Source organism: Gopherus evgoodei, chromosome 1 (genome assembly GCF_007399415.2).
Source record: "Gopherus evgoodei ecotype Sinaloan lineage chromosome 1, rGopEvg1_v1.p, whole genome shotgun sequence".
NCBI classification, from domain to species: Eukaryota; Metazoa; Chordata; order Testudines; family Testudinidae; genus Gopherus; species Gopherus evgoodei.
This window is the reverse complement of record NC_044322.1, coordinates 20,448,673-20,476,134: the sequence shown is the minus strand read 5'-3', so window position 1 is coordinate 20,476,134 and position 27,462 is coordinate 20,448,673. Positions and strand designations below refer to the sequence as shown.

Here is a 27,462-nt window from a genome sequence, read left to right as displayed (position 1 = left end):
TATTGATAAATATTTCGAATTTCTCCTAGCAGCTAGTGAAGTTCTCCTGCAGTCTATGCAGTACCTGCTAATCAAACAGTCTTTGCCACCTACCTCAGAACACTGAGTAAGGAAGCAACCACATTTTACACTTCAACCATAAAACCATTCTTCCAGTACCACCTAAATTGTCTCAGGATGTATCTACACTGCAATAAAAAACCTGTGTCTGGCCTATGCCAACTGACTTGCGCTCAGGTTTAGGGGCAGTTTAACTACAATAAAGACATTTGGGCTTGGTCTGGAACCCAGCCTCTAGGACCCTGTGAGGTCCCAGAGTTCAGAATGCAGTCTGAGAAAGAATGTCTACACTGTAATTAAACAGCCCCTTCGCCTGAATTCCATGAACCCAATTCAGCTGGCATGGGCCAGCTGCAGGTGTCTTTAATTGCAATGTAGACATACCCTCACTTTTTCCCCAGACAACCTTCCATTGAATAGGAGGGATGCAAACTAAAAATCTGTAACAACCACAAGGTCTGAAGGATTCTTTGTTCTTTGTCATTGAGGCTCTCCTGGTGAGGGTGGTGTTTGCACATGAGGTTGTGACCCTCTCCATGGACTGCAGTGGTCCTGTCAATTGGATTATGAGGGACTGATACTATAATTAATAGATCCTTGTGTTGCTAAACACCTAGCAGTACATTGGGCCGCTTCCTTTTATGATACTTCATTTTGGTGACATTTTACTGGGTGAATGATCTCATTTTAAGCTTGCAATTTTTTAATAATACTCCAGATATATTACTACTTTACCTGTGTGTGTGTGTGTGTACATCTGCACACTTGGTTCACTTGTGAAAAATGTGAAAACAGAGTTGAATAGTTCTGGATTCCTCTTTAAGAAGAGGTTAAACTAGCCTTTGAGTACTAATACCGATAGTATCCCGATATCTCACAGAGTCAATGTAAAGGATACTTTTAAAGTGGATGAGGGGAGGCACTTTTTGTGAAGATTGAATGAATGTCTCTATTTGAGTTTATTTTGCAGTATAGAGGAAGAAAGAGCCTTTTTTTGGTTTGTTTCAAATGTATTAGTACATATTGGTCACTGTTTGCAGTCAGTTTTGCTAATTGTTCTGTTCTAATAGTTTTGTTATTTTTGACTTCCTGAAAAGAGAGAAATCATTTTTTTAAAAAACGTTGTTTCACCAGACATTTGAAGGACCACAGAGCACAGAAGAAATATGTATATACCATTCTGGAGTACCTATATTCCACGAAGGGTTAGTATTATGCAATTAATAGAATTTGCTTCCATAAATTCTCATAAGCACTCTTTCTAAATACATATGCAGTTGGTTATTTTTAAAAGGAAAGGTGTTTACACTGTTAAAATTCTTCATAGTGCTCAATGTTTCTAAATATTTGACTTGTGTATTTATTATGGCTAAAGTTAAGATTTTTGTTGTGGTTATTTTAATGAAAGTCAGGGACAGGGCACAGGCAATAAAGAAAAAAAATGGAAGCCTGTGACCTGTCCCTGACTTCTACTAAAAAAAATCCTGACAAAATGGGGATCTCTGGGGTCCACCTGCTGCCCGTGAGCTCCAGGGTTCTTCCGTGATGGCTGGGAGCTGAAGCAGAAAATGTCAGAGGTCTCTGGAAATCATGTATTCTCTGACTTCCATGACCTCTGTGACATAATTTTAGCCTTGATTATGGCTTGTTAAATTGTCTTTTGAAATTCCTGCAAAGGATGAAGTATTGGAGCTGTTGCAAGAGAAAAACTTCTGATTTTAATACATTCTTATCTCAAGAAGGCTGTACAACGGGAACACATGTGTGGACTAAAAAGGATGCTGTAAGTAGTACTAACTTTGCCATTGGCAATTGGTTACTTAACTTCCCAGTAAGTATGGTGCTGGGATGAATTCCAGCTTTAGTTAAACAAAGACTAATAATTCTCCTACCTCCAGAATTATACAATTTTCTATAATATGTGTTGATGAGTGTTGGGAGCATTTAATGAGATTAATAATGGAGGCAAAACTAATCTGAGTAAAATACTATACTTATCTGTATACAACCACACCTTTTATTGAAGAATATATTGTGAAATAACATAAAATAAAATAAACCCACTGTTTGTATGCCTTGTCATATTTCTAAACAATTCTGTAAGGCTTTTTTAGGTGATAGACTTCGCAACCCAGCACTTATAAATGTTATGCATATGCTAACAAAGAGCCCCAAAAATTTTCACAGAAAAACATCTTCCTAAAACTAGGACTAGAATACATTTAAATAGACTAAAATAATCTTGCCTGCCAAAATCTCATTCACACTGGAGAAGACACAGAAATAGTGAGTGTTCTAGGGCTGAGACTGGTGGGAATATTACTTTTCTATCCTCTCCAAACACCATTCTTACACTGGGTTTTTCTTTGTTCTAAAGCATAGTGCATTGCTTGATTTGATTATTTGTATGGTAGGACACAGAATGTTCTTTTTGCTTATAGCTGTTCCATAGCAGAGCTGGGAATAAACCAGACAGGTTAGAATAGACTTGTATTTTCCTTTGTTTTACTTATGGTAATATATGAAGAAGTTGTGTGAGGATGCTACAAGACTAGAGTGGTGTTACACTGAAACAATGTAGCTGAGCACTTTCAAATTTAGAAATACTATCGGGTCATGTTCTGCTCTTAGATGTTTATACCCGACTCTGTTGTCAATATCTTCTCTGCTCCTGACCTTCAAAATAAGATCCATACAGCAAATGTAGCATTGTTAAAAGGAAGAAAAGAGGGGTACCTAGGTGCTATTTCTTCCCTTAGTCACATGTTTCTCCCCATGCCCGCTTAATCTCGTAAAAACACAGAATTTTTGTCCGTTCTCTGTCACTTCCTGATTGTAACTGTATTCCTTAATTTTTCTTGAAGTAGAAAAATAAGGATAAAAGGACTTAAGTGCGTGTGCAAGGAGGGTGGAGAAATCCCTTTAAAAGGAAAAAGTTAAACCTCATTTTTTAGTTGTAGCAACTTCAATAAAATAGCTGGCTCCTAGCCCAGTGGGGCTAGTAGCAAAATCATGTGTTTCATGGTAGTCTGTATTCCCAGCTGGCTGGTCTCTGTTGTGGGAAGGTGGCTGAAATGCTGTCACTAATGCTTTCATACAGCCTAGCAACTGCCTCACTGGGCCAACCACAGTATATTAGCTGTACTAGATGCTCTAGTTTAAGGTAGCTATGTTGCGATCCAATGGTCTGCAGTAATGTGCTCAAATTTCTTTCCTCGTTCTTCCAGCAAAGTGTGAGTACCATTACCTGGGAGTCTAGCATCCTCTTTCTCTTCTTTAACTTCACCCTCCCACAAAACAAGAAAGACGGGCCCCTGGGAAAACCTTGGTTTGTTTCCCACTTGGTACCTCTTTCCACATTCCATCTCTCCCTGGGTAACTCTGTTTTTATTTCTTTAGCAAAGGAATTGGGAGTCTTGTTTCCTTTTGTCTAGAACAGAAAGTACCAAATTCAAGGAGCCCAGAAATTTTTTGTTTTGTTTCTTCTGTCATGCCATTGAATGGATTTAGTCTTTCCTCCTTCCTGGATACTCCTTTTTTTAGTGTGTCGCTTTCCTCCTTCCTTCCCTTGTCCCATTCTCTGTACTCTTCCCACTGGAGGCCACTGTGAAGTGTTCTGTGACGTATTTATTGCGGCAGTAATGTGAAGCCCTCTATCCAGTGCCCTTTTACTGCCCGTTTCAAGTTTAGACAACAGGCTGCCCAGTCAATTACTGAGAGATTTTTCTCATTCCCACTATAACTCCCTTCAAGCATTAGAAAGAGTATGAATCTGAGCGTCTGATCTTGCACAATTGGTACTTCATAGATGGTATGAAAAATTCCCCTTCAGCTCTCTGCAAATTCCCAATCTAGGAGATATGCCAATAGCATAGCTGGAACTGGTGGAGCGTTCTAGTAGTAGTGCCCGTTGGAACGCTCTTGTATCTCTTTGCCCTGACTGTACAGCTCTGACATAGAGGGTGGGGCTATAAAAGGGTTAGAGGTCGTAGTCTATAAGAAAGTTTTAATTCAGGGGTCGGCAATCTTTCAGAAGTGGTGTGCCAAGTCTTCATTTTTTCACTCTAATTTAAGGTTTCACGTGCCAGTAATACAATTTAATGTTTAGAAGGTCTCTTTCTATAAGTCTATAATATATAACTAAACTGTTGTATGTAAAGTAAATAAGGTTTTTAAAATGTTTAAGAAGCTTCATCTAAAATTAAATTAAAATGCAGAGCCACCTGGACGGGTGGCCAGGACCCAGGCACTGTGAGTGCCGCTAAAAATCAGCTCGCGTGCCATCTTTGGCACGCCTGCCACAGGTTGCCTACCCGTTTTAATTCATGTCACTTCTGTTTTGCTGGATGGGATGCCTCCCTAATGTTATAGGATGGAGATTCTTGACAAGGAAAAGCTATATACTAGGATAGTTTTCCTTCACCTGTCATAACTTCCACCTCTATTCTATTATCCTTGCTTTTGTATATATATCTTTATATCTCTAATATTATTACGTTTTGGGTCTGCTTGTCAAGTGATGGAGTTAAGAAGTGACTCCTTGCTAAAGAGAGAGATTTCGGCACTGAGATTTTTTTTACTTTTACCTAGAAGGTAGATCTGTAACCCTTTCTGTATGGAATCTTGATTTGTAGGATGGGAGAGGGCCCTCAAACACTTACCATTATGTAATTTTTCCTTAACATTAGTAGGGTTCCTGCACACACATCTAAATGCAGAATTTAATCCTGTACTAGTTATATTTATTCTCCATTAAAATGTCCTACATGACAATTTTCAGAGCAATTTTTAAAAATGTATCCTGAATGTAGAGTTCCAATACAGTATTTTTCCAAAATACACCTTTGTGTTGTAGGGGAAAAAAGTAGTTCCATGTAGGCATGATTGGCATCAAACTGGAGGTGAAGTGACTATTTCAATATATGCGAAAAATTCACTTCCTGAACTTAGCCGTGTCGAAGCAAATAGCACAATGGTGAGTATGTTTGTTTTATTTTAAATAAATATTCCCTGTTTTTTCTAAACTTGATGTTTAAATATAGCAAAATATAAATCGCTTGGATGTACTCTGTGTTTTAATATTTATGTACAAATCTTTTTGCTCTTTTGAGGAAACACAAGTAAAATGCTGTAACAATTGTCTTCTGTGAGAGAGAATTCTTTTTGACAGTTTCAGTCTTGGTAAACTTGCAGGTTCCTAAGCATTTTGTGCTTTTTTGTTCCTTTAGACAAACTTCTTAAATTTAAATCTTTACAAAACTTTTTAAACAATTTTACATAATTTTATTACCAAATATTTTCTAAATTTTTATTCTAGGTTTTTAAAAGTAAGCAGACTCTCTCTTATGATATGTAGCTTCACAGACACTGCGCTATGGCACAGATTTTTACAATGAAATATTCTAAGTTGTGATTCCATAAATACACATTTTGGAAAACTGTATTGCCTAATACCGGCATCGTCACTGATACCTTCTTCTACAGGTACATATTGCCACACATGGCCCTGATCCTGCATCAGGATCCATTTGCACAGACCTGTTTGTGTGGAGTCCTGGTGACTTCAGTGATGTAGGGTTAGGGTCCTAATCTCATACTTTTATTTTCCATTTAGTCACTTGACATTAATAACTCTCTCCTGTATTTTTTCTCATTTAGCTAAATATCCATATTATTTTTGAAGGAGATAAAGAATTTGATCGCAATGTGAAATTGTGGGGAGTAAGTATAATAACCTTGAATGTTTTATTAAGACTTTTTTATTCAGTTTCACCCTCAGCCAAAGCTTTTTTCAGAATAGAGTAGTTTTATTTTTTCTAAAACTACCACACTTCTACAGGTCTGGATTAACAAAAGAAGTTCATTTGTGCAGGATTTACCAGTCTAAGCATAATTGCAATATGAGTATTGCAGAAAATGTCTAGGGCCAGACCTTTCCAAGTATAGTTGCATATAATTGCATATGCCAAACTTGTGCATGCATACAGTAGCATGCATATTCTACATTCATATGCATGCCAGTTTCTCTCTTCACAGCTAAGAGGAGGGGTACTTAATAGATGGACGATGGGTCAAATCTGGACTTCCAGATCCTTTTGAATGGTTTGCTTTTAAAAAAAAAGAGAGAGAGAGAGAGAGAGAGAATATTATAATTATTGGAGTTTGAACTTTGGCTATACCTTGACCAAGAAATTTGGACCTTGAGAAAAAATAATTGATTGTCCTGGCTTAGTGTAGGAAAGGGCTGAGGCTGTGCAACTTTCCCCGGAACCCAGAGGCAACTGCACTTTAAAAGCTGATCTCTCCCTCCAGTGGACCACTTCCTGGGGGCCTCGGGGGCAACTGTGTTTTATAGATTTACTCCATTTTTTTAATTTTGCAAATATTTGGGGGTGGAACAGTCCTATGTAAATTCCATCCTATACTGTTGCCAGAGCCAAACATTTGGAGACTACAAAACTCCCATAATGCGTGCTGAACATGTAGTAATTGTTTACATATTTCCAACAGTCTTATTCCTAAATTTAAGTGAAACATACTTGTTCTGTTCCAGGTAATTGATGTGAAGAGGAGTTATGTAAACATGACAGCTACGAAGATTGAGCTCACTATGAGGAAAGCAGAGCCCATGTTATGGGCAAGCCTTGAACTACCAATACCTGAAACACAGCAAAAACAAAATGAAGATATTACAGATCAAGAATGAATCCTAAAGATATACAGACTGTTTCCTGATTGTGAAAGTGGTGACTTGCTACTGTAATGAATTTCCTTTTAAGACTATTTTATATAAGATCACTTTTTACAATACATCTTGCATTCCAGATCAGGGAAAGCACTCTATTATGTAAAAACCTAGTGCTTTCCCTGACCTAGAATGCAAGATGTATTGTACATTTTTTGGAGCTTAGTCCACACTGTGCATTAACATTTCAAGCACCGTATTTGGACTGGAGCTACCGGAGTAATCAATGTGAGACTACATACGGTTTGCTATATATCTTTCTGTAATAAGGATACAAGATATGAGTCTGTGGAATGATTAGCATGATTCCCGTGGTCTAAAATAAACAAATTTGATATTCAAATAGCAGTAATAAATCCAGAAAGAAAGCAGATGCTACTCAGATTTTTTCCTTTTGTCTTGTGAAAGTAACAATAATGGCTGCACATTCCACTTCTGCAGGGGTGAGGTCACTAGTTTTTGAAGGGCTCAGGTAGTTACTAGCTTTTTCACCATCTTGTTGTCTGGACCTGCTCTGAGCAGTTTTAGCTTACACTTGGTAAAAGCACTGGTGCACTATCAACACTAGTACTGTTACCAGTAAAAGTGCAACCTTAGAAGGCTTGCTCACAAATTCTGTTATAACTGGAGCCAAGGAGGAGGGGAGTTCATGAAAATTTTCCCCCGCTACCACCCCCATTTTGATTCCTAAATTTTAAATAATCCTAAAATGAAAGGAAATGGAGCAAGGTAGTGGGTTTGATAGCTTAGCCTCCCAGCTCTGGAAACCTGCACACTAGAGACCATCTCAAAACCACTAAGCCAATTAATGTAAGGGATTTTGCATGGTCTCTAACATTTGTTAGCTACCACCTAAAAATGCTCACAGTTGTTCATCTGTCTCAAAGAGGGTAAATATTGACGCAGGAGAGGATAGTGTGGACAGTATTTGATATGTTGACTGATCTGTGTAAGGAAGATTAATGTTTCCATGCAGTATGCCTAAATCTAGCTATTGAGGGTTATTATCTTTCTCTGAGTATTAAATTCACTAAAGGAAAAGTTTTAAAAGAAAAACTAAAAAGTAACAAGCCTCATAATGATATACCAGTTTCATGTAAACACAACTGGATTATCCGTATTTAAAAAAAAAAATGGTTATTTAAATGTTTTTATTTTAAATTCTTTTGGTTAGTACTTCCAGAAGAAAACTACCCTTGAACTGAAAACAAAAATATACTGTTAGAGACGTTGCTGCCAAAATCCTGGGATATTGTGAAAATATGTGACTGAGCTCTAGGCCATAGCTGATGCTGAAATTGCATCTATAAAAGTAAGTTTGGGGCTGTAATTAAAAAAAACAAAAAAAACCTCCTCTATAGCTATGTAGATCATTATTCATATCAGTGTGTTTATAGGTCAATTTCTATCTAACTAAAACTTACCATAGAAAACTTTAAAGCCCCAATCCACTTTATAGACTTAGTCTATACACTGGAGTTGGAAGGTAATGTACCAAGGGTCTTAGACAGGATTGTACTTGGTGTGGCTAGTCTCTCCTGATCCCACAGCTACACTTCATGTGGGTGTGTCAACTCAAGCTAAAAACTAGACCTTCCAGCTCCAGGATAGACATACCCTCTCTTATGCAGGGACATAAGCAATTCACAATGCTTGTGATACCTTGATGCATAGTCATTTTTCCATCCTGAAAGACCTGGAATGGGAAGCCAAAAGAATTTTTATAGTTGGCAAGATGGAAGTGTGTAGTGGGTATATGTATATAACAGGAATATGAGAAACATCTTCGAAAGCTTAAGAAGAAAGGTAGTTTAACTAATCTTTAGGGTCTTTTACCTGTGTAGACTTGAGTTCAGGGTTCTGTCTACAGCAATACTTAGACTAATGCTGAAAAATGGGTAGGAAATATAGAATAATGCATATATATTTACAGAGAAACTGATATAGTGTTTGAGGTTGGGACTTTCAAAGGGGCTGATGAAGTTAGTTGCTCAACTTTGAAAACCCCAGCTCTAGGTGCTACACAAAACTATACAATTAAAACAAGGCATAGATAAAAAGTTAATGTAATACCATGTAAAATGCCTTAAAGTAGTAGGGTCCAGGCTTTTAAAAGTATATACATGAAAATACATCTGTATTCTTTGCATGTGGAAACTTGTAAGAGCTCATCAGGGATTGTGTGTACACACAAGTGCATGCTTTTCTAAGTCTAATATTGTGGCATTACTTACTTCATTGGAGGGAGTATTCCAGAGACCCAAACAATAGAGGCAAGTATACAAACTATGCTAGCCATTCCTCTACAACTCTACCATCTTCATTGCTTTACGTGTTGTTAGGAATAGCAGTTGCTTCAAGACACAAGCAGAACTCTGAACTTGGATACAACAGGGACGAGCACTGTGTAACTACCAAAATAAAATTCTGGTTTTGGTGGCGAGTCAATGTGTGTATATCTGTAATATAGTCTTACACACACTGTTAATGTTCTAAATCTTGAACTGAATACCTGGGATTCTTTTTTTTAAAATTTTTGTAGCTCACTGCAGTATTGTTAGTTGATGCATCATGTAAAATCCATTTTAGGGAGTTTGTGTCGGCTAATAAAAGACAGAATTGAGCCAAACTTCCACTGATTGGAGTTCAGAATTTGGGTCTAAGCAATTATCCTCTTCACCCCAACCATGTTTATACTATATTCTGGTAATACGCAGAATAAGTTGGTGATAGCTAATGGCTTGAGGGAAATGCTAGTAAATATTCCACCTCTGCTCCCCTTTTGCACTCAGCCTGATAATTAGATGCTGAAACACAACTAAGAGGAAAGTCAGGCATTACTTCTTGTGTTCCATGTCTTTAATAGAAAATTATAGATACTTCAGAGCTTGATAATGACAAAATCAAAACTTTCCCATCAGTGTAATAGGAATAAATTAGTTTTTTAAATATTTCTGTTTAAGAAAGTTCAAACAGTTTCTTCTCTTAAAATTAAGACTTTTATATATAATCATAGCTTTGCACTGGCCATAATATGGTTTTAAGAATAAATGGGTCAAATTCTCAGATGGCATAAATTGGCATAAATCCATTGACTTCCATGGAATTACACCAGTTTACATCATCTGAAAATATAGGGTTTTTTTTCTATTCCTCTGCATGTTCACCTAGCAGCGTACTATTGAGCTATATCATCTTTGATTGAGAATTAGAAAATTTTGAACAAACCTTGCCAGTGTCCAGAAACTATCTTTACAATACTGCAGATAGGTTGTGTCTTCGAGAAATAAAAAGATTTTGATCTGATGGTTACCATTTTTAGTGGGACTCTATTAGTATGACACTGAACTCTGTCAGCAAATAGGAAGGGAAGGTGAATCGAGGTTATAATTACTACTCAACTGTTAGATACTTCAGAAATCTGTATTTAGAAGGCGCAGAAAAAGGCTTTTAAAAGAGGTTGAAGAGGAATTTTCTAACATTTTTATCATTAAATTATAATGAAATTGTAAATATCTGCATAAAGTAAACCATAATCAGCTTGGTCTGAATTATTCCTGGCAGTCAAGATTGCCATGTCTCATAACTTCATTATGTTACCTTTTAACATGTTGGTTTGCCTGCTGCAATCTGTGGAAATTTAGTTTTTTATATTTTTATATTACACAAACTCTTACAAAACTATACCGTATTTATTGTATAGTCTTAAACATGGCATGAGAATTGATAAATACTGTAGCTGTTAAAATCATTGTTTATTTTCCATATTACTACCACAAATTGCACTTATCCACATTCAGAAAAAATATTTTACCTTAATGAAGTACTCTAGGTGTCTGGAACACTGTTTTAGGGTGGTAAATATTTTGCCATTACAAAAAACATGTGCATTACTATTTTGTCCATGTTTTCTTCTGCATGGGTGTCTGATTTGTCCTATTCATGTAACTTGGTTATGTGAACCTTTTCTTGGCATGCTCATGTCGTCATGCTCTAGTTTTGAATAAATTCTTACTATTGGCTGGTTATATTTTTCTGTTTCAGAGCTGGCATCATAGCAAGGGTACTTCCAGTCTGCTTGGAAAGAGCCCATATATTGATTCCTCATTGTCTGCAACTCCAAAAAATTGGTGCTGGGCTGAGAGACCACTTGTCTCAAGTTCCATCTAAACTCCCCATTCTGAAAAGCTGGTAGCAGCAGTCTTAATTTGAAAAATACTGCTTACTTTGGTGGTTTAAAAAAAAAAAATTCAGGTAGAAAAACACTCCAACACAGGAGTTAGTCTTCATACTGAAACACACTGTAGAAACAGAACTGAGTACTTAAGAAATGCTGTATTGTGACACTGACTGGAACGCTATCAATACAAGGTTCTGCCATTTGGCCTTTTGACAGCACCTCAGATGTTTTTTTTCAAAATGCTCACAGTAGTAGTGAGACACCTCCACAAACAGGGAATGACAGTGTTTCCCTGTGTGGATGATTGCCTGTTATAAAACACCCACCCAGGCAGATGTCATGGACACTACACACACAATCACCCTCTTCTCATGGTTGCAACTACAACTCAAAAAGTGCAAAAATCAACAGTGACATTGCAGAAACTGGACTTCATCAGAGTGCATCTCACTGCCACCAACCAGATTCCTCACCCTAGTCAATCTGACCTCCACCATACTGAACAGACCACATAGCAGCATGGGTCTGCCTCCAACTATTAGGCCACTAGGCGGCAACCACATTTGTGGTGCGACATGCATTTTCACATGTGTAGCCTTCAGGGCTGGTTAAGAATTGTCTACATACCACGCAAACTCAGCCTAAACCAACCTTTGCACACAGATGGCCAGGGTAAGCACCCTGATGGGCTGGGTCGGTTTGTTTACCTGCTGCATCCGTAGGCTTGGCCGATCGCAGCTCCCACAGGCCGTGGTTCACTGCTCCAGGCCAATGGAGGTGGTGGGAAGCGGCATCCAGCACATCCCTTGGCCCACGCTGCTTCCCACAGTCCCCGTTGGCCTGTAGCAGCGAGCCATGGCCAATGGGACCCGCGATCGATCAAACCTATAGATGCAGGCTGATACCCTGGTGAGCCGTGTGCATAAACAAATGCCTTGTAATGCTGCTAAAGTCAAAGACTCACTGTCATAAACAGCTAGCTAAGGGTTAATGTCTCTTTCACCTGTAAAAGATTAACAAACAGTGACCTGCAACACCTGACCAGAGGACCAATCAGGAGAAAAGATACTTTCATATCTCGGTGGAGGGAAGCCTTTGTGTGTGTTTTTGGGTTTTGCTTTGTTCTCTCTGGACTCAGAGTGACCACACGTACCTACAGCTCTCTAATCTTCTATTCCCATTTTGTGAGTAAAAAGGTAGAAAGGCAGTATAGTCTTTTTATTTCTTTTCCTTTATTTGCAATTGTGTAGTTTGCTGGAAGTATTTTAAATTGTATTTGCTGGGGGGAGGCTTCTTTTTAGTTTCTATAAGCTGACAGACCCTGTAACTTTTTACCATCTAAATTGCAGAGATAGACCTTTTACTTTTTCTTTCTTTTTATTAAAAGTTTTGCTTTTAAGACCTGATTTTTTCTCCTTGTTGAGGCTCAAGGGATTTGAGTCTGTACTTAACAGGGAGGGAGGGGAGAAGGGGGAATGCCTTTGTTTTAGATTCACGGAACTTGAATCTGGATTGCCTCTGGGGCAAGGTATCATTCCTCTCTGTGTGGTGATTCAAGGAGTTGAATCATGGTGATCTCCTAGTGTACCCAGGGTGGGAAAGAGCTGGGAGGAAGAAAGAAGGGGGAAGGGAAATGGTTTATTCCCCTTTGTTGTGAGACTCAAGGAATCTGGGTCTTGGGGTCCCCAGGGAAGGTTTTGGGGGAGACCAGAGTCTATCAGGCGCTCTACTTAAGTCCTGATTGGTGGCAGCATATCAAGATCTAAGCTGGTACTTAAGCTTAGGGAAATTCATGCTAGTACCCATATTTTGGACACTAAGGTTCAGATCTGGGAATTATACTATGACACTCGCAATGCTGCCTGAAGTAACCGAACAATGTGTGCGTGGGCAAGCAGTCTCCCGCCAAGAACTGTTACACACAAATCTCCTTGAACTGCATACAGTTAGCAACGGATGCTTGCACTTTCTTGCATTGAACAAAAACAGCACTGTATAAGTAATGACAGACAACATTGCCTGCATATTTTATATAAACTAACAGAGAGGAACCAGGTTGCACTTCCTATGTGCCGGAATCATTAAACTATGGAACTGGTGTATCTGGCACAATGTCAGCATTTCAGCCTTTTACCTTCCACGATGTCAAAACACCCCAATGGATATGGCACTCCCCTCAACACCAACTGCAGCTGATGAACACATCACATCTGTTTGGGTAGTGCCTTGCTTCGTTCCTCAAAAACTGGGAACAAATCATATCCAACCAATGGGTCCAGGAAATTGTCTGCAATTGATATTCCATCAACTTCACTGCCTTCCTCCTCCTCCTCCTCCCTACCAACACCCTTCCCTGTCCCTTTTCATGAGAGTTTGTTACCACAAGAAATAGCTCTCCTCCATCTAGGAGCCATAGAACTGGTACCTCAGCATTTATGAGGCAAAGGTTTCTACTCTCGTTATTTCTGGTAGACAATAAAAAGGGAGGCTGGAGACCCATACTGGACCTCAGAGCACTGAAGAAATTTGTCAAAGCTCAAAAATTCAGGATGGTCACACTAGCAGTGATCATTCCATCTTTGAAGCCAGGAGATTGGGTTTTGGCCCTTGACCTCCAGGATGCCTATTTCCACATATCAATCAGACCGTCCCACAATTTCTCAGATTTACCCTGGGCCATGACCATTACCAATACAGAATACTCCCCTTTGGCCGCTCAGTGACACAGAGTATCCTCTAAGGTCCTCTCCATAGTGATGGCACATCTGCGTTCCCAGGGGATCATAATCTACCCCATCTGGACGATTGTCTCCTCAGAGCCCGCTCTTTCAGTGAGGCCCACTGGGTTACCCAAACCTCCGTAGACTTGTTCATAGAACTGGGTCTACAGATCAACATTCAAAAATCAATGTTCACCCCATATGGTGCTTAGAGCTCATAGGGGCCAACCTCAATTTGTTACAGGCAAAGGTGCACATTCCACAACACAGATTCCACACCCTGGCAATGCTCATAGAGACAGTACAAATCAGCCCTCAAATATCAGCCAGACACTGCCTTCATCTTCTGAGGCATATGATGGTGGGCACATCCGTGAAACCTTGGATTGGATGAATGGACTATCAGGTGGATGGAAAGCTGGCCAGATTGTTGGGCTCAACGGGTAGAGATCAACGGCTCAATGGCTAGGTGGCAGCCAGTATCAAGCAGAGTGCCCCAGGGGTCAGTCCTGGGGCCGGTTTTGTTCAACATTATTAATGATCTGGATGATGGGATTAATTGCACCCTCAGCAAGTTCACAGATGACACTAAGATGGGGGAGAGGTAGATATGCTGGAGGATAGAGATAGGGTCCAGAGTAACCTAGACAAATTGGAGGATTGGGCCAAAAGAAATCTGATGAGGTTCAACAAGGACAAGTGCAGAGTCCTGCACTTAGGAAGGAAGAATCCCATGCACTGCTACAGGCTGGGGATCGACTAAGCAGCCGTTCTGCAGAAAAGGACCTGGGGATTAGGGATGAGAAGCTGGATATGAGTCAGCAGTGTGCCCTTGTTGCCAAGAAGGCTAATGGCATATTAGGCTGTATTAGTAGGATCATTGCCAGCAGATCGAGGTAAGTGATTATTCCCCTCTATTCAGCACTGGTGAGGCCACACCTGGAGTATTGCATCCAGTTTTGGTCCCCCACTACAGGAGGGATGTGGACAAATTGGACAGAGTCCAGTGGAGGGCAACGACAACAATTAAGGGTCTGGGGCACATGACATACAAAGAAAGGCTGAGGGAACTGGGGTTATTTAGTCTTCAGAAGAGAAGAGTGAGGGGAGATTTGACAGCCGCCTTCAACTACCTGAAGGGGTGTTCCAAAGAGGACGGAGCTTGGCTGTTCTCAGTGGTGCCAGATGACAGAAGAAGAAGCAATGATCTCCAGTTGCAGTGGGGGAGGTCTAGGTTGGATATTAGGAAACACTATTTCACTAGGAGGGTGTTGAAGCACTGGAATGGGTTACCTAAGGAGGTGGTGGAATCTCCATCCTTAGAGGTTTTTAAGGCCCAGCTTGACAAAGCCTTGGCTGGGATGAGTTAGTTGGTGTTGGTCCTGCTTTGAGCAGGGGGTTAGACTAGATGACCTCCTGAGGTTTCTTCCAACCCTAATATTTTATGATTCTGACACAAGGTGCCTCCAGATGTGGTTCAGCTCAGTCTCCAGGCTGAACAGAGACAGACTAGACAAACCTCTATCACTGCCCAACAAAGTCAAACGCTCCCTGAGCTGCTGGAAAGACCCAGTAAGTGTCTGCACCGGGATTCCTTTCTCACTAGCTTCTCCATCATTACCTCTTACCACCAATTTATCCCTCATAGGATGGCGTGCACATCTTAATAACCTTACAACACAATGCAAGTGGCCATACACGGAGATGTCTCTTCACATCAACCTCCTCGAACTCCTAGTGGTCAGGAATGCCTGTGCACACCTCCTCCCACTAATCAGGGGTACACAAACACATGCACATGATTCTTGACAGATGACATAGCGTGTATGTACAACATAAATTGACAGGGAAGCACCAGATCTGCCTTTTGCACAGAAGCACTAAAGCTGTGAAACTGGTGCATTTCCCACAACGTCATAGTATCAGCAGCCTACCTTTCAGGTATACAAAACTTGATAGTGGACAGTCTTAGTCACAAGTTCCATTGGTGATCATGTGGGGAGGTAAACAATAGTGCTTTGTGACCTATTTAGGTGGTGGGGGACACCAACTACAGACCTGTTTGCCACTTACCTGAACAAGAAATGTCGATGCTACTGCTCCAGGGCAGGAGTAGGACAACACTCCTTGGGGGGTGCTCTCTTTCTTCCATGGTTGTGGGCGGTGAGTTCTATGGGCCCATGGTGCCTGCACCCCCTCTCTCCACACCCCCTCCTGTCCCCAAACTCTATTCCAGAGCCTGCATGCCCAGCCCCTCCCCCAGCCCAGAGCCTGCACCTCCACTCCCTTCCCACACACTCCCTCCTGCCACCAAACTCCCTCCCAGAGAGTACACCCAAACTCACTCCCAGAGCCTGCACCCTTCATCCCCCCCTACACCCCCATCCCTTGCCCCAGCCCAGAGCCTATACCCAAACTCTGCTCTACAGCCTGCACCCCCTCCCTCCACACCCCCTCCCGTCTCCAAACTCCCTCCCAAAGCATGCACCCCTCACCCCCTCCTGCACACCCACGCCCAACCCCTACCCTAGCCTGGAGCCTGCACCCAGCACCCAAACTCCATCCCAGATCTTGCACCCCCAACTCCTCTCCTGCCCCCAAATGCTCTCCCAGAACCTGCACCCCAGCCCTCCGCACTGTCTCCCAGAGCCTGCACTCAAACTCACTCCCAGACCCTGCACCCCTCACCATCTCCTGTACTCCCACCCCCTTCCCCAACCTGCACCCATACTCCATCCCAGAGCATGCACCTCAGACTCCCTCCCAGAGCCCAACCTCTCACACATCCTGCATTCCAATCCCCTGCCTCAGCCCAGGACATACACCCCAGACCTCCTCCCGCCACCCAAACTCCCTTCCAGAGCCTTAGGCAGGTGGGGGGTAGAGTTTTGGGGGGGGGAGTTTGGGGACAGAGGTGGGCTGGCTCTGGGCATTCTGGGCACTATGAAAATTTCTACAAACCTGCCACCCCTGTCCATAGGACAGGGACCTTTTCCCCCATACTATCAAAAGTCCTACTGAAAATGAAAAGAGAGAGCAAATGTCATACTGATTGCTCCCACCTGGCTGAGACAGACTTTGTATTCTTACCTGTCACAGCTGGCAACGTGCCTGCCAATCTCTCTCCCACCCACTCCATACCTCCTATCACAGAACAAAGGACACATTCTCCATTCTAGTTTGCAGATATCCCAACTCGGCCTGGCTCCTTCGTGGTTCCAGCACATAGAAAGATTCTGCTCTGAGGAGGTACAAAAACTGTTACTACACCATAGAAAATAGACTACCCGTCATACTTACCTGCAAAAGTGGGACCTGGTTTGGTGTAATTCCAGACAAATTTCCCTGACATCTGCTATTCTCCCAATAGTCCTAGATTATATACTGACTCTCAAAAAATCAGGACTATCTGTTCACTCAGAGTTCACCTAGCAGTTGTAGCAGCCTTCCATCAACAAATAGAGGGATACACAATGTCTCATGCCCAACCACAAAGTGATTCTTCAGGGGTATAGTAAACCTTTTTCCCCTAACCCAGACACCCTACCCCACATGGAACCTAAACCTAGTACTGAAAAGTCTGACTAGATCAACCTTTGAACCCATGACTACTTGTTTGCTCACATAGCTGTCGATGAAGATAGCCTTCCTAGTGGTGATCATCTCAGTAAGAATGGAGGAAATAGCGGCTCTGATGGCACTATACAATATTCAACTTTTCACATAAACAAACTGATTCACCTCCCAACCTTTTACTCCAAGGCTCACTGTGATAACAGAGAGGCAATACTACACAGACTGGCTGTTAGGATAGCCCTGCCCTTTTACCTGGATAAGATGAAGGCTTTAAGGAAGTCTCCTAAGCTTTTCCTTTCCATTGCAGAGAGGTCTAAGAGTGCAACGTATCAGTGCAGAGAGTCTCCAAAGGGGTCTCAAACTGTATCAAACACGGCTACCAGACTCGCAACATAGCATCTCCATCCGGAATGCGCACATTCTTCATGAGGTTGGTTTCCTGCTCTGTCACTTTCCTCAAGAATGTCCTTATCCCGTAAATCTGTAGAGCAGCAAGCTGGGCATCTGCATGTACCTTCACAGAACATTATGCAATTACCATTGGAAACAGAGTCCCCAGTATCTTCATCTCCATGGTATTGTCATCCATAACAGATTTGACTCCAAAGCCCCACCTTCCCACTGGGGATGCTGCTTGGGAGTCACTTACAGTGAAGCACCCATAAGGACACTACTTGAAGAAGAGGAAGGTTCTCACTTTGTGCCGTAATGATGGTTCTTCAAGATGTATTCCCCATGGATGCTCCATGCCCCTACCCTCCTCTACTTCAGATTTCTCTACTGCAGAGTCTTTGATAAGCAGGAACTGAGGGGGTTCGCTCATGCGCTGATTAGCCTCATGGCAGGGCACGGCGGCGGGACAGCACGTGTGCGGGCAGAATGGACACTGCTACAAAAGTTCTCTGCTCAGCAGCGCAGGTATGCAAGCACACCTACAATAGAGCACCCACAGGGGGACACATCTCGAAGAACCATCATTACTGCACAAGGTGAGTAACTTCCTCTTCCAGGGCTCAGGTTGTCCAGTGTAATTCTCATCCAGTCAACTTTAAAGGTATTAAGTCTGGTGATCAACTCAAAATCCTTTTTCTCCCCAGTTCAGAAGGTAGAGTTTATAGGGGCAGTACTGGATTGCACTCAATCCCTTCCAAAGGCAGGATTTTAGATAATTTGATCTATCATTTGAGCTCTCAAGACATACCCAGTCACAACTGCATGGAATTGCATGAGGCCTCTTGCACATACATAATCCAGTATGTTAGATGGTGTCTCAGGCCTCAGTAAGGTTGGCTGGCCTCAGTATTTTTGCTGAGTCATCACCATTGGAACACGGCTCAGGGAGCCACCTCACATTTTAGAGTCTCTAGACTGCTGGGAAAACCCTGCCAACATTTGCATAAGAGTTCCATTTGTCCGTCCCCAGTCATTGCTAATGTTAGTAATGGATGCGTGTGCCCTTGGTTGGGGGCTCATCTGGGTTCTTTTCAGTTGCAGGGTTTTTGGTCCACAAAGGACCTGACTCTTCGCATAAGTGTCAGGGAGTTGAGAGCTATATGGCTGACATGTCAGGTTTTCCTCCCCCTTATCAAGGGGAAAAGACCTGCTTATTCTCACAGACAACACAGCAGCAATGTTCTATTTCAGCAAACAAGGTGGCACTTGTTCATTTCTGCTCTGCCAAGAATCAGTTCATTTAGAGGATTTTTGTATTGCCAAGTCAATTGATCTCAAAGCTTCTTACCCTCCAGGAGTGCAGAACAAGCTGGCATATCACCTAAGAAAGTTATTTACGAGTCAACCATGAGTGGTCCTTTCATTCAAATGTAGCCAGTCCATTTTCCAGTCGTGGGAACTCCTCAGATAGATCTGTTTTCAGTGAGATACAACAAGAAATGCCAGCAGTTTTGTTTCCTATGTGGTTTCAGTCTACGTTCCCTAATGGATGCTTTCCTGATACTTTGGAAGAGCAACTGCCTGTACGCTTCCCCAGTTTGACTCCTTCACTAATAAAAATCAGACTGTATCATGCCTGTGTCATTTGAATTGTCCTAGCATGGCTGAGACAGCACTGGTTCTCCACACTTCTGTCCCTTTTGGTGAAAGAGCTGATAGCTGCTTCCACTGGACCAAAATCTAATTTCTCAACACCATGGTCGCCTGCTCTCTACTCCATCTCCATGGTTAGAGGAATTGTGTTCAAAAGAGGTTCAAGATCTGCTGTTGAATAAAAAAAGCTATCTACTAGATCTTATCTTTTCTAAATGGAAGTGTTTCTCTATTCGGTCTCATTCTGGAGTTTCAAGAATGCAATGGCAAATCTAGCATATTTTGTACCTAAAACAGCAAGATTTGACTGTTAGTTCCATCAAGGTCCACCTAGCAATTATCTCAGCTTTCCACCCTCAGGTGGATAACTGCTCTGTCTTTTCTAATAGAATGTCAATAAGATTTTTGAAAGGCTTGGAAAAATTTTATCCTTAGTATAGGATCCTAAATTTGGTATTTTCAAAGCATGAGAGTCTTCCTTTTGAGTCTTTTGCTCTTTATTGTACCTTTCAATGAAGTTTTGTCTCAAATGTGGTGTGTAGATTCAATATTAACCAATCAGTTTACCTAACTTCATTCTTTCCCAAATCAGACTTGAATAAAAATGAGGAAAGGCTATACTCTCGTTGTCAAGAGAATGCTGGTGTTCTGCCTCAACAGGTCCAACCGGTTCCTTCCCAGCTTTTTGTAGCAATCACAGAGAGGATGAAGAGGGTCCCAGTTTCTGCACAGTGGATATCATCTTGGATAGCCTCATGTATTCGCCTGTGCCACAATTTTTCTAATGTTATCCTGCCACGCAGAGCAACAGCACATGCAGCAAGATTGCAAATGGCTTCTGCAGCCTTTCTGGATAAGGCTTCTATCCTAGACATTTGTAAGGTGGCAACTTGGTCTTCGGTGCACACATGTGCTCCATTATGCCATTAGTCGGCAAGCTGGAGATTATGCCAGCTTTGGATGAGTTGTCCATCAGTTTTTGTTTAGATAGACTCCGATCCCACCACCTGTTTTCATGGCTTGTGAGCAGGGCCGGCCCACAACATTTTGGCACCTGAAGTGGGGAGCAGAAATGACGCCCCATACCCCTCGCTTAAGCCAAAACTTTGAAAGATCTCAATTCTTTGCTTTGCTACCTACCCCAATGAAGGAGAACTAACAACTTAAAATGCCTTGTTCAAAAATTTTAAGTAATGCTTAACTTTCAAATGCCTGAATGGCAAATGTAACTTGTCTTGTCTGCATAGTAAACACTGGCATTTTTATCTGTTTGAATAATCAAAGTCGTGCTTTCCATGCCTTATTGGTTGCAAAGATTTGAACTGCTTCCTGAAGGTCCACAGTCTGGGCCAGCTCATGCTCTATTGAGATGGTTGCAAGGCCAACCAGCCTCTTCTGTGTCATTGTGCATGTGTTTTTATTAACTTCAGCTTGGAAAAGTTGTGTTCTCCACTGGCAACTGTTACAGGAAGTATTAGAAGTATGTGCAGAGCAACAAAAGCAATTGGAAAGAGGGTGGTCATCTTATTTGTGGACATATATTCCAGAGCAGCCTTTGGAGTTGATCCTGCCGAAATGTACCTTGAAAGGGCTTTCAGTTCATCATCTAAATCACTTGCATCAATATCACGCATGTCATCATGTGTCAACACTGTCTCTAGTGCCTTGTCTTGCTGGTGTAGGACTTCTTCAGGTATAGGTAGGAGTTTTGGAATATCATACATCCCAAATACACTGCTGTGTTCCTTAAGCTGCACAAAACATTCTTCAGCTGACTGTATTGCACAATCTAGCACCTGGTTTAAGAATTCAACTTTGAATTGTTGTTTGGGGTCTCTTATGGGATTATCTCATGTCTCATAATCAAAATGTCTTTTTCTTCAGTGACTCTTGTATTCTTGAATGGGTGGGAAAATAGCTTCAGTGTGAAGTTCGTCTGCCAACTTCCGTGCGCTATTCAGAATGTTTTGAAATCTCTCATCTGACCGATAAGACTGTAGGTATGACTTTGCTTTGTCCAGTTGTTCCATTGGTCCAGATATATCAAGGTCAACGCCTTGGAGTCTCTTGCTTACAACATTTATTTCACATCATGCCATAACACTAAGCCTCACCGAAATTTGAAGTTACGTATGTGTTTGGTGATTCCTTTCCCTCTGCCACTATTCTCCCACGAACAGTTCCTGTCATAGCATTATCCTCCAAAATGGCAACTGTGGCATCATCTATCTTTCCAATTTGGTGTTTGATAGGCTTTATCACCTCCACTCGACTTTCCCATCGTGTGGCACTCAGTGGTTTCAGTGTCAGAGAGGATGTTCCCAGATGTTGCTTCAAAATTTCCCATCGATGAGTTGATGCAGAGAAAAATATATAATACTTTGAATTTCATAAAAAAATTCAGCAGCCTCACTAGAAGCTGATACTGCATCACTGACCAATAAGTTCAATGAATGAGAACTTCATGGGACAAAAAAAGCTTGAGGGTTTAATTCTCTGATCCATGTCTGCACGCTGTTCTTTCCTCTCATGTTGGCACCATTATTGTAGCCCTGACTTATCATGTCAGCTATTGCAATTCCCGTATCTTCCAGCTTTTTAAGAAGCACATTTGTCATACCAGCTCCTGTAGTATCATCAGTGTTAATAAATTCTAGAAAATGCTCTCTGACAGTCACCATTGCAGGGGCATTTTCACTAGGTTCTGTTGTTGTTACAAAATGCACCATTAAAGTCATTTGTCCCTTATGGCTGATGTCAGGTGTGCAGTCCAGAATAACAGAATAATATCTTGCTGACTTCAGATCTGCCACAATCTCCTGTTTGATTTTTGTTGCCGGTAACTGTATGATCTCATTTTGAATTGTTTTTCCAAGGTAGTGGTGTATGTACATTTTTTGGGTGGTGACTATTCTTAGATGCTCCTGGCGTACAGCATCAAACTCAGCCAACAGCTCCACAATTTTAAGGAAGTTTCCATTGTTTGGCACATAGAGCTGATCTGAAGTGCCACACAGTGCTAGGTTTGGGGTAGCAAGCGTTCTCACAATGGCAATGAGCCTTTTCAGAACATTTTCCCAGTAAAGATACTCTGATGCAATCTTCTCTTGATGCTGATCATTTCTGGTGGCCTTTAACCTTAATCTCATCTCAAGTTCTTTCCACCTATGGAATGCTCTCTGGTGATTTGCTGCCTTCTCATGGCAAGCCAGATTTCTAGCCAGATTTTTCCAGTCCTTTGTTCCTGTAGAACCCAATGTGGCTGAAATATTAGACTGGAAGAGTTTTCAACAAAAACAGTATGCAGCATTCTGGGTTTTTGAGTACATAAGCCATGGCCTCTCCACTTTGTCACCATTGGGGATTTCATGTCAGTAACATGTTGGATGGAAACTTCTATTTTCATTGTCTTTGGGGAACATGAAGTTTTTCCTTGATGTGGCCCATGCAGTACAAGGAAGTCCCTCAGGCTACTGCTTAAGTGGGTCCACAGTCCTGGATCATCTAGATTTAAGTAGCTGTTTCTTGCACCTCCACCACACTCTTCTCTGATCTACACTTTTCTTCAGGAATAAGCATGGTTACATCCATCTGAGATGGAGATCTGGATGCTGCAGTAGCTGCCAGGTCACCTTCACTCTAACTAACTGGAAGATCAGGCATCTCCTCACCACTCACATCCATACTGGCGCCAGAAGGCTCACCGTGAACATTTGTGTCTATGTATCTCAGGAGTGCCCCTTCCTGCTTAGATAGAAAAGCTTCCTTTGCTTTCTTTCTTTTTCTGAATGCTGCCCCAGAGGGATGTTTTCTTGTTTCACTCATGACTACTGTTCTGTGCCAGTTATAGTGGCTCTCAACACTCAGTTGAAGGGGACAAATAAGCAGGCTGGTAACAGGGCCTGAGTGAGGGAAGATATCAGCATCTTAAGGGCCTAACTGGCTCCTACAACTTCAGTTGACTGCCTGTTCTCCTCAAGTGGGTTCAGGGAAGCAGCAGGAAACAGGAAGCTCCCTGAGAAGCTGGTGTGAATCAGTCCAGGCTCCTGGGGGTGCTAGAGAGGCTCCTCCTCCTCCTCTCTCTCCTTGCAGCTCTGCTGTTTTCTGTTATTCCCTCTCAACTTTTCTGCTGCCTGCCTGTTATGTCTCTTGTGCCTTCCTTCGTCCAGCACAGCACGTGCATCTAGAGCAGAGAGAATACATATGCACCAGCAGCAGACACAGTTTTCTACACTCTGGGTCCTAGTGGCACCTCCCCACAGTCTTGCACCTGAGGCAGCCACCTCAGTTCGCCTCATGGTAAGGCCAGCCCTGCTTGTGAGTCACCAAGAGTGGAATGCACGTGTGTAATCACTCAAAAGAACAACAGCTGTTAACCTGTTTAGTAACTGTTGTTTGAGATGTTGCACATGTCCATTCCATGACTTGCCCATCTGTCCCCTCTGTATCAGAGGTTTTTCCAGCAGGAAGGAAATGGGGGAAGATCAGGTGGGCTCCACTCTTCATACCTGCACATAGTGGCACTTGGCAGCAGAGGATGCTTGATCTCCATCAACAGGTACCCAGAGGGAAAAACTTCCAATAGCTGTGTTTAGGGCGTGCACATGCCCAGAATAGAAAGAACATGTGGAGCACATCTCAAAGAACAGTTACTGAACAGGTTAGTAACAGTTTTTGACCAGAAAAGTAAAAACATCCCATTAACTTACGGGTATATGAAACATTTTAAAATTAAAATTTTCTACTTGGCTGCTCAGTATAAGTGACCATTCTGCATGATGACTCCCTTGACTGCATGTGGAGGCACCAATGGAAGCAGGAAGATGGCAGGAGACATACTTCCAGTTTACAGGGGGGTTGTCAGGAGCTGGCCAGGAAGGGAAGAAGTTGCTAAACCAGCCATATGCTGCAGGTCCTCCTCACAAACTGCTTAAAAATCTATATTTGAAAAACTATTCCATGGTTAAATATCAGAATTACAGCCATTGTTATTCAAAGCTGAATCTCAGCATAACTGTACCTTTTACCTACATAACTTTAGGCTAATATATTTTAAATATTTTAGGACAGCTTTTGACTTTGATAAAACACATTGTAAAGCATCAAAGTTATGGTGACTTTACTGCAAATATCATTTTGGTATAAAATGTTCCATAACCTAACAGCCTATATTTTTTTTTTCCCTAGAGAAACTGCAGTCATGTATTTGTTCAAAAACAAAATGAGCCTTTCTGCTTTCAGGAGTTTCCTGTGTAGAGACTTTTTTATAGCATCTAATGCTTTTTAAATAAATTGAATGGTTTTTAATCAAATGATATTATGCTTAATGGAGAAAACATTTTAACCAAAACTCTACGTCCTTCATTAAATTTTCTTTATACTCACTTTTGTGATAGTAATTAACATTAAGGGCACCCACTAATGAAAATTACCTATAGTAAAAGCATTTGGTTCAGAATTATTCTTTAATGATAATAGCACAAATTAATAGGATGTCAGCACTTGCATTATGAACTGCTGGGTTCAAAGGGTTTATAAATTGCAATAAAACACATTCCAGCCTGATATCTGCAGTATTAATCATTTAGGGAGGAGTAATATTAATATGCTGTGCAAACAACAAAGCTATAACCATTGGAATAATTTACCCAGAGTTGTGGCAGATTCTCAATCACTGACAGTTTTGAAATCAAGATTGAATGGCTTTCTAAAAGCTATGTTGTCGGAATTATTTGGGGAAGTTCTATGGCCTGTGTTAGGAGGTTGGACTAGATAATCACAGTAGTCCCTTCTGGCCTTGGAATCTATGAATCTATTTCCAAACTTTAAGTGGCAAGGATGTTCAAACATAATTACAGAAAGATATAATAGAGTCTGAGATAATGTGCCAGTCTTCAAGGTTAATACAGTAGAATGTAACTGCTCCAGAAGGGAATAGTCTAAAGTTTTTAAAAAAACAAACAAACAAAGACTTCAATCATATATTGTCAGGTTTACAAAACTATTAATAAAACTAAAACTCTTCTCTATCTTGCTTTATGTAGCTATATATCACTGCCACACTTAAATGTATTGCACATGCACCTTTTAATGTAATGATGCTACATTTTTTCTGTATGACTATAGGAGCACTGAAGTGGGGATGGAAGTGAAGGTTGGAGTCAGTATCTCATACCCCTGCAGAATGCTGAGGGTATCTATTGGAAAACACAGAATAAAGGTACACAACAGCAACTTTCACTTTGCCACCTGGAGTTGGCAAGAGCCACTCAAAATGTACTAAAGGATTATTCGGCTGGACTGTGCTATAGTAAACAGACATGAGGAATGCTGAAGTACATATGCCACTGTGTGTGGTATGTTGTCACAGAATTATATTCTCTCATTCATCGGTATGCCTTCCCTATGCTAGGACTAGATGTATTGACTAGTGCAGGGATCATTTGGAGCAGGTTGCCATAGCTCATAGGTACATGGACCCGTTGTTTCTGTGCTGAGTTACACGAGTTGCACAAGTTGAGAAGCAAACAATCTTTTCTTGCCAAGGGGATTCGTAGCACTCTGGTACAATAGTGCACTGTGAGATAGAAGTGCATGTGACACTTCAGAGGGAATCTTTAGTACAAGGGTTGAGGAGCAATAACATCTGGCAACACTAAGGGCCTGTTTACACTTACAGTGCTGCAGCAGCACTGCTGTAGTGCTTAGTGAGGACACCACCGATGCCTGTCACCATAGGTACTCCACCTCCCGGAGCGCTGTCTACACCAGCAGTTATGTCAGTTATAACTATGTCTCCCGGGGTGTGGAAATTCCCTGGGCAACGTAGTTATACCAGTGTAAGCATGATGAGCTCTACCCTGACATCTGGTGGTGAATTGTGGTGAGTTGTGGAAAAGAACTTCAGGGGCTGATCTTGTTTGCACAGGCACACCCACCCCCCTAGCATGACCTTCACAGCAGCCCAAATGGTCACTTTGGCTACTGTGGTATCCCCAGATTCTCTGTTATTGGGGCAGGAAGAATAAAGTGATTATGTGAATCAAGGACAATGAAACTGTTTTATGCCAGAGGGACTCGCCATCAACTAAGTAGCAGTCGCTAGACAAGGGTTCCAAAACTTAGTGACTTGAGAGAGGCTGAGGACAAGTATTTGGATTTGATAGTATGGGTACCTTTTGAGGATCTGAAATGCTAATTACATTTTTTCCTTTTTCTACTATGGAATATCAGAACTAATTTTAATTTTATTAGGAGTCAAGTTACAGGCTGCTAAGCTGAATTCATATTATGTCAATGGTGTACAAGCACTGAGGCTTCTCCACCACAAGTTGAAATCAATGAGTGCTGTGGAAGGGTCTGAAACTATGTTGCTGAGCAGCTGGTGAAGTGGAGTAGCTTGTGGGACAGCTGGTGGAGCAGAGCAGTTTGCAGAACGGCTGGAGCAGCTCATTGTAAAGGCTGCTGCAGAAACCTATGGAGAGGTGGGGCAGTCAGCCTCGGACCATGTAAGGTGCCCCTTAACACCACTGTGCCCTGCCCCCTCCTCCCCCAGGCTGGGAGGTAAAACTTTGCAGATAAACTTTTGAACTCTGGGGCTGTACTGACCAGGGACAGAGACTTTTGGGGTGTTGGACTTTTGGGATTTGGGGTGATCTTTTGGGTTGCTGGACTTAAGACCCTGAGGGGAAAAGGATACTGCCAAACTTACTTGGGGGTGGGTCTGTTGCTCATGGTTTGCGTTATGAATCCTGTTTGTGGTGTTTTCCCAACAGAATGCCGCATTGTTTCCCTCCTTTATTAAAAGGATTTTGCTACACTCAGACTCCATGCTTGCAAGAGGGGAAGTATTGCCTCTTAGAGGTGCCTGGCCGGGAGGGGAGTATGTAATTGTCCATGCTTCAAGGACAATTTCTGAATTAATGAGCACAAAATCTGCCCATTTCTCCAACCATACCCATCTGCTGTTACATTGCATTACACCATCTCATCTGGAATGACAGAGTTCTGTGATGTCTGTTGGAGTGGATTGGGGAGTGACTCAGAGTGCCTGTCTACACTGCAAGTGAAGGTATTATAGTAGCACAGATAGGCATAGCTGTACTAGCTTTGATCTAGCTAGCATGTGTGACAGC

The 27,462-nt window shown here is 41.8% G+C and overlaps 1 protein-coding gene across 1 annotated transcript in view; it reads left to right on the top strand.

The window, feature by feature from the left end:
- CHORDC1 (cysteine and histidine rich domain containing 1) overlaps positions 1 to 10,833 on the top strand; it is a 32,646-nt gene extending 21,813 nt beyond the window's left edge. Inside the window, exons 7-11 of the mRNA XM_030559179.1 lie at positions 1,195 to 1,265; positions 1,738 to 1,843; positions 4,916 to 5,035; positions 5,719 to 5,781; positions 6,614 to 10,833. Coding sequence (XP_030415039.1) covers positions 1,195 to 1,265; positions 1,738 to 1,843; positions 4,916 to 5,035; positions 5,719 to 5,781; positions 6,614 to 6,766 — 513 coding nt within the window. The 3' untranslated portion in view covers positions 6,767 to 10,833. The remainder of the gene's footprint in view (positions 1 to 1,194; positions 1,266 to 1,737; positions 1,844 to 4,915; positions 5,036 to 5,718; positions 5,782 to 6,613) is intronic.
- The last annotated feature ends 16,629 nt before the right edge of the window (positions 10,834 to 27,462 follow it).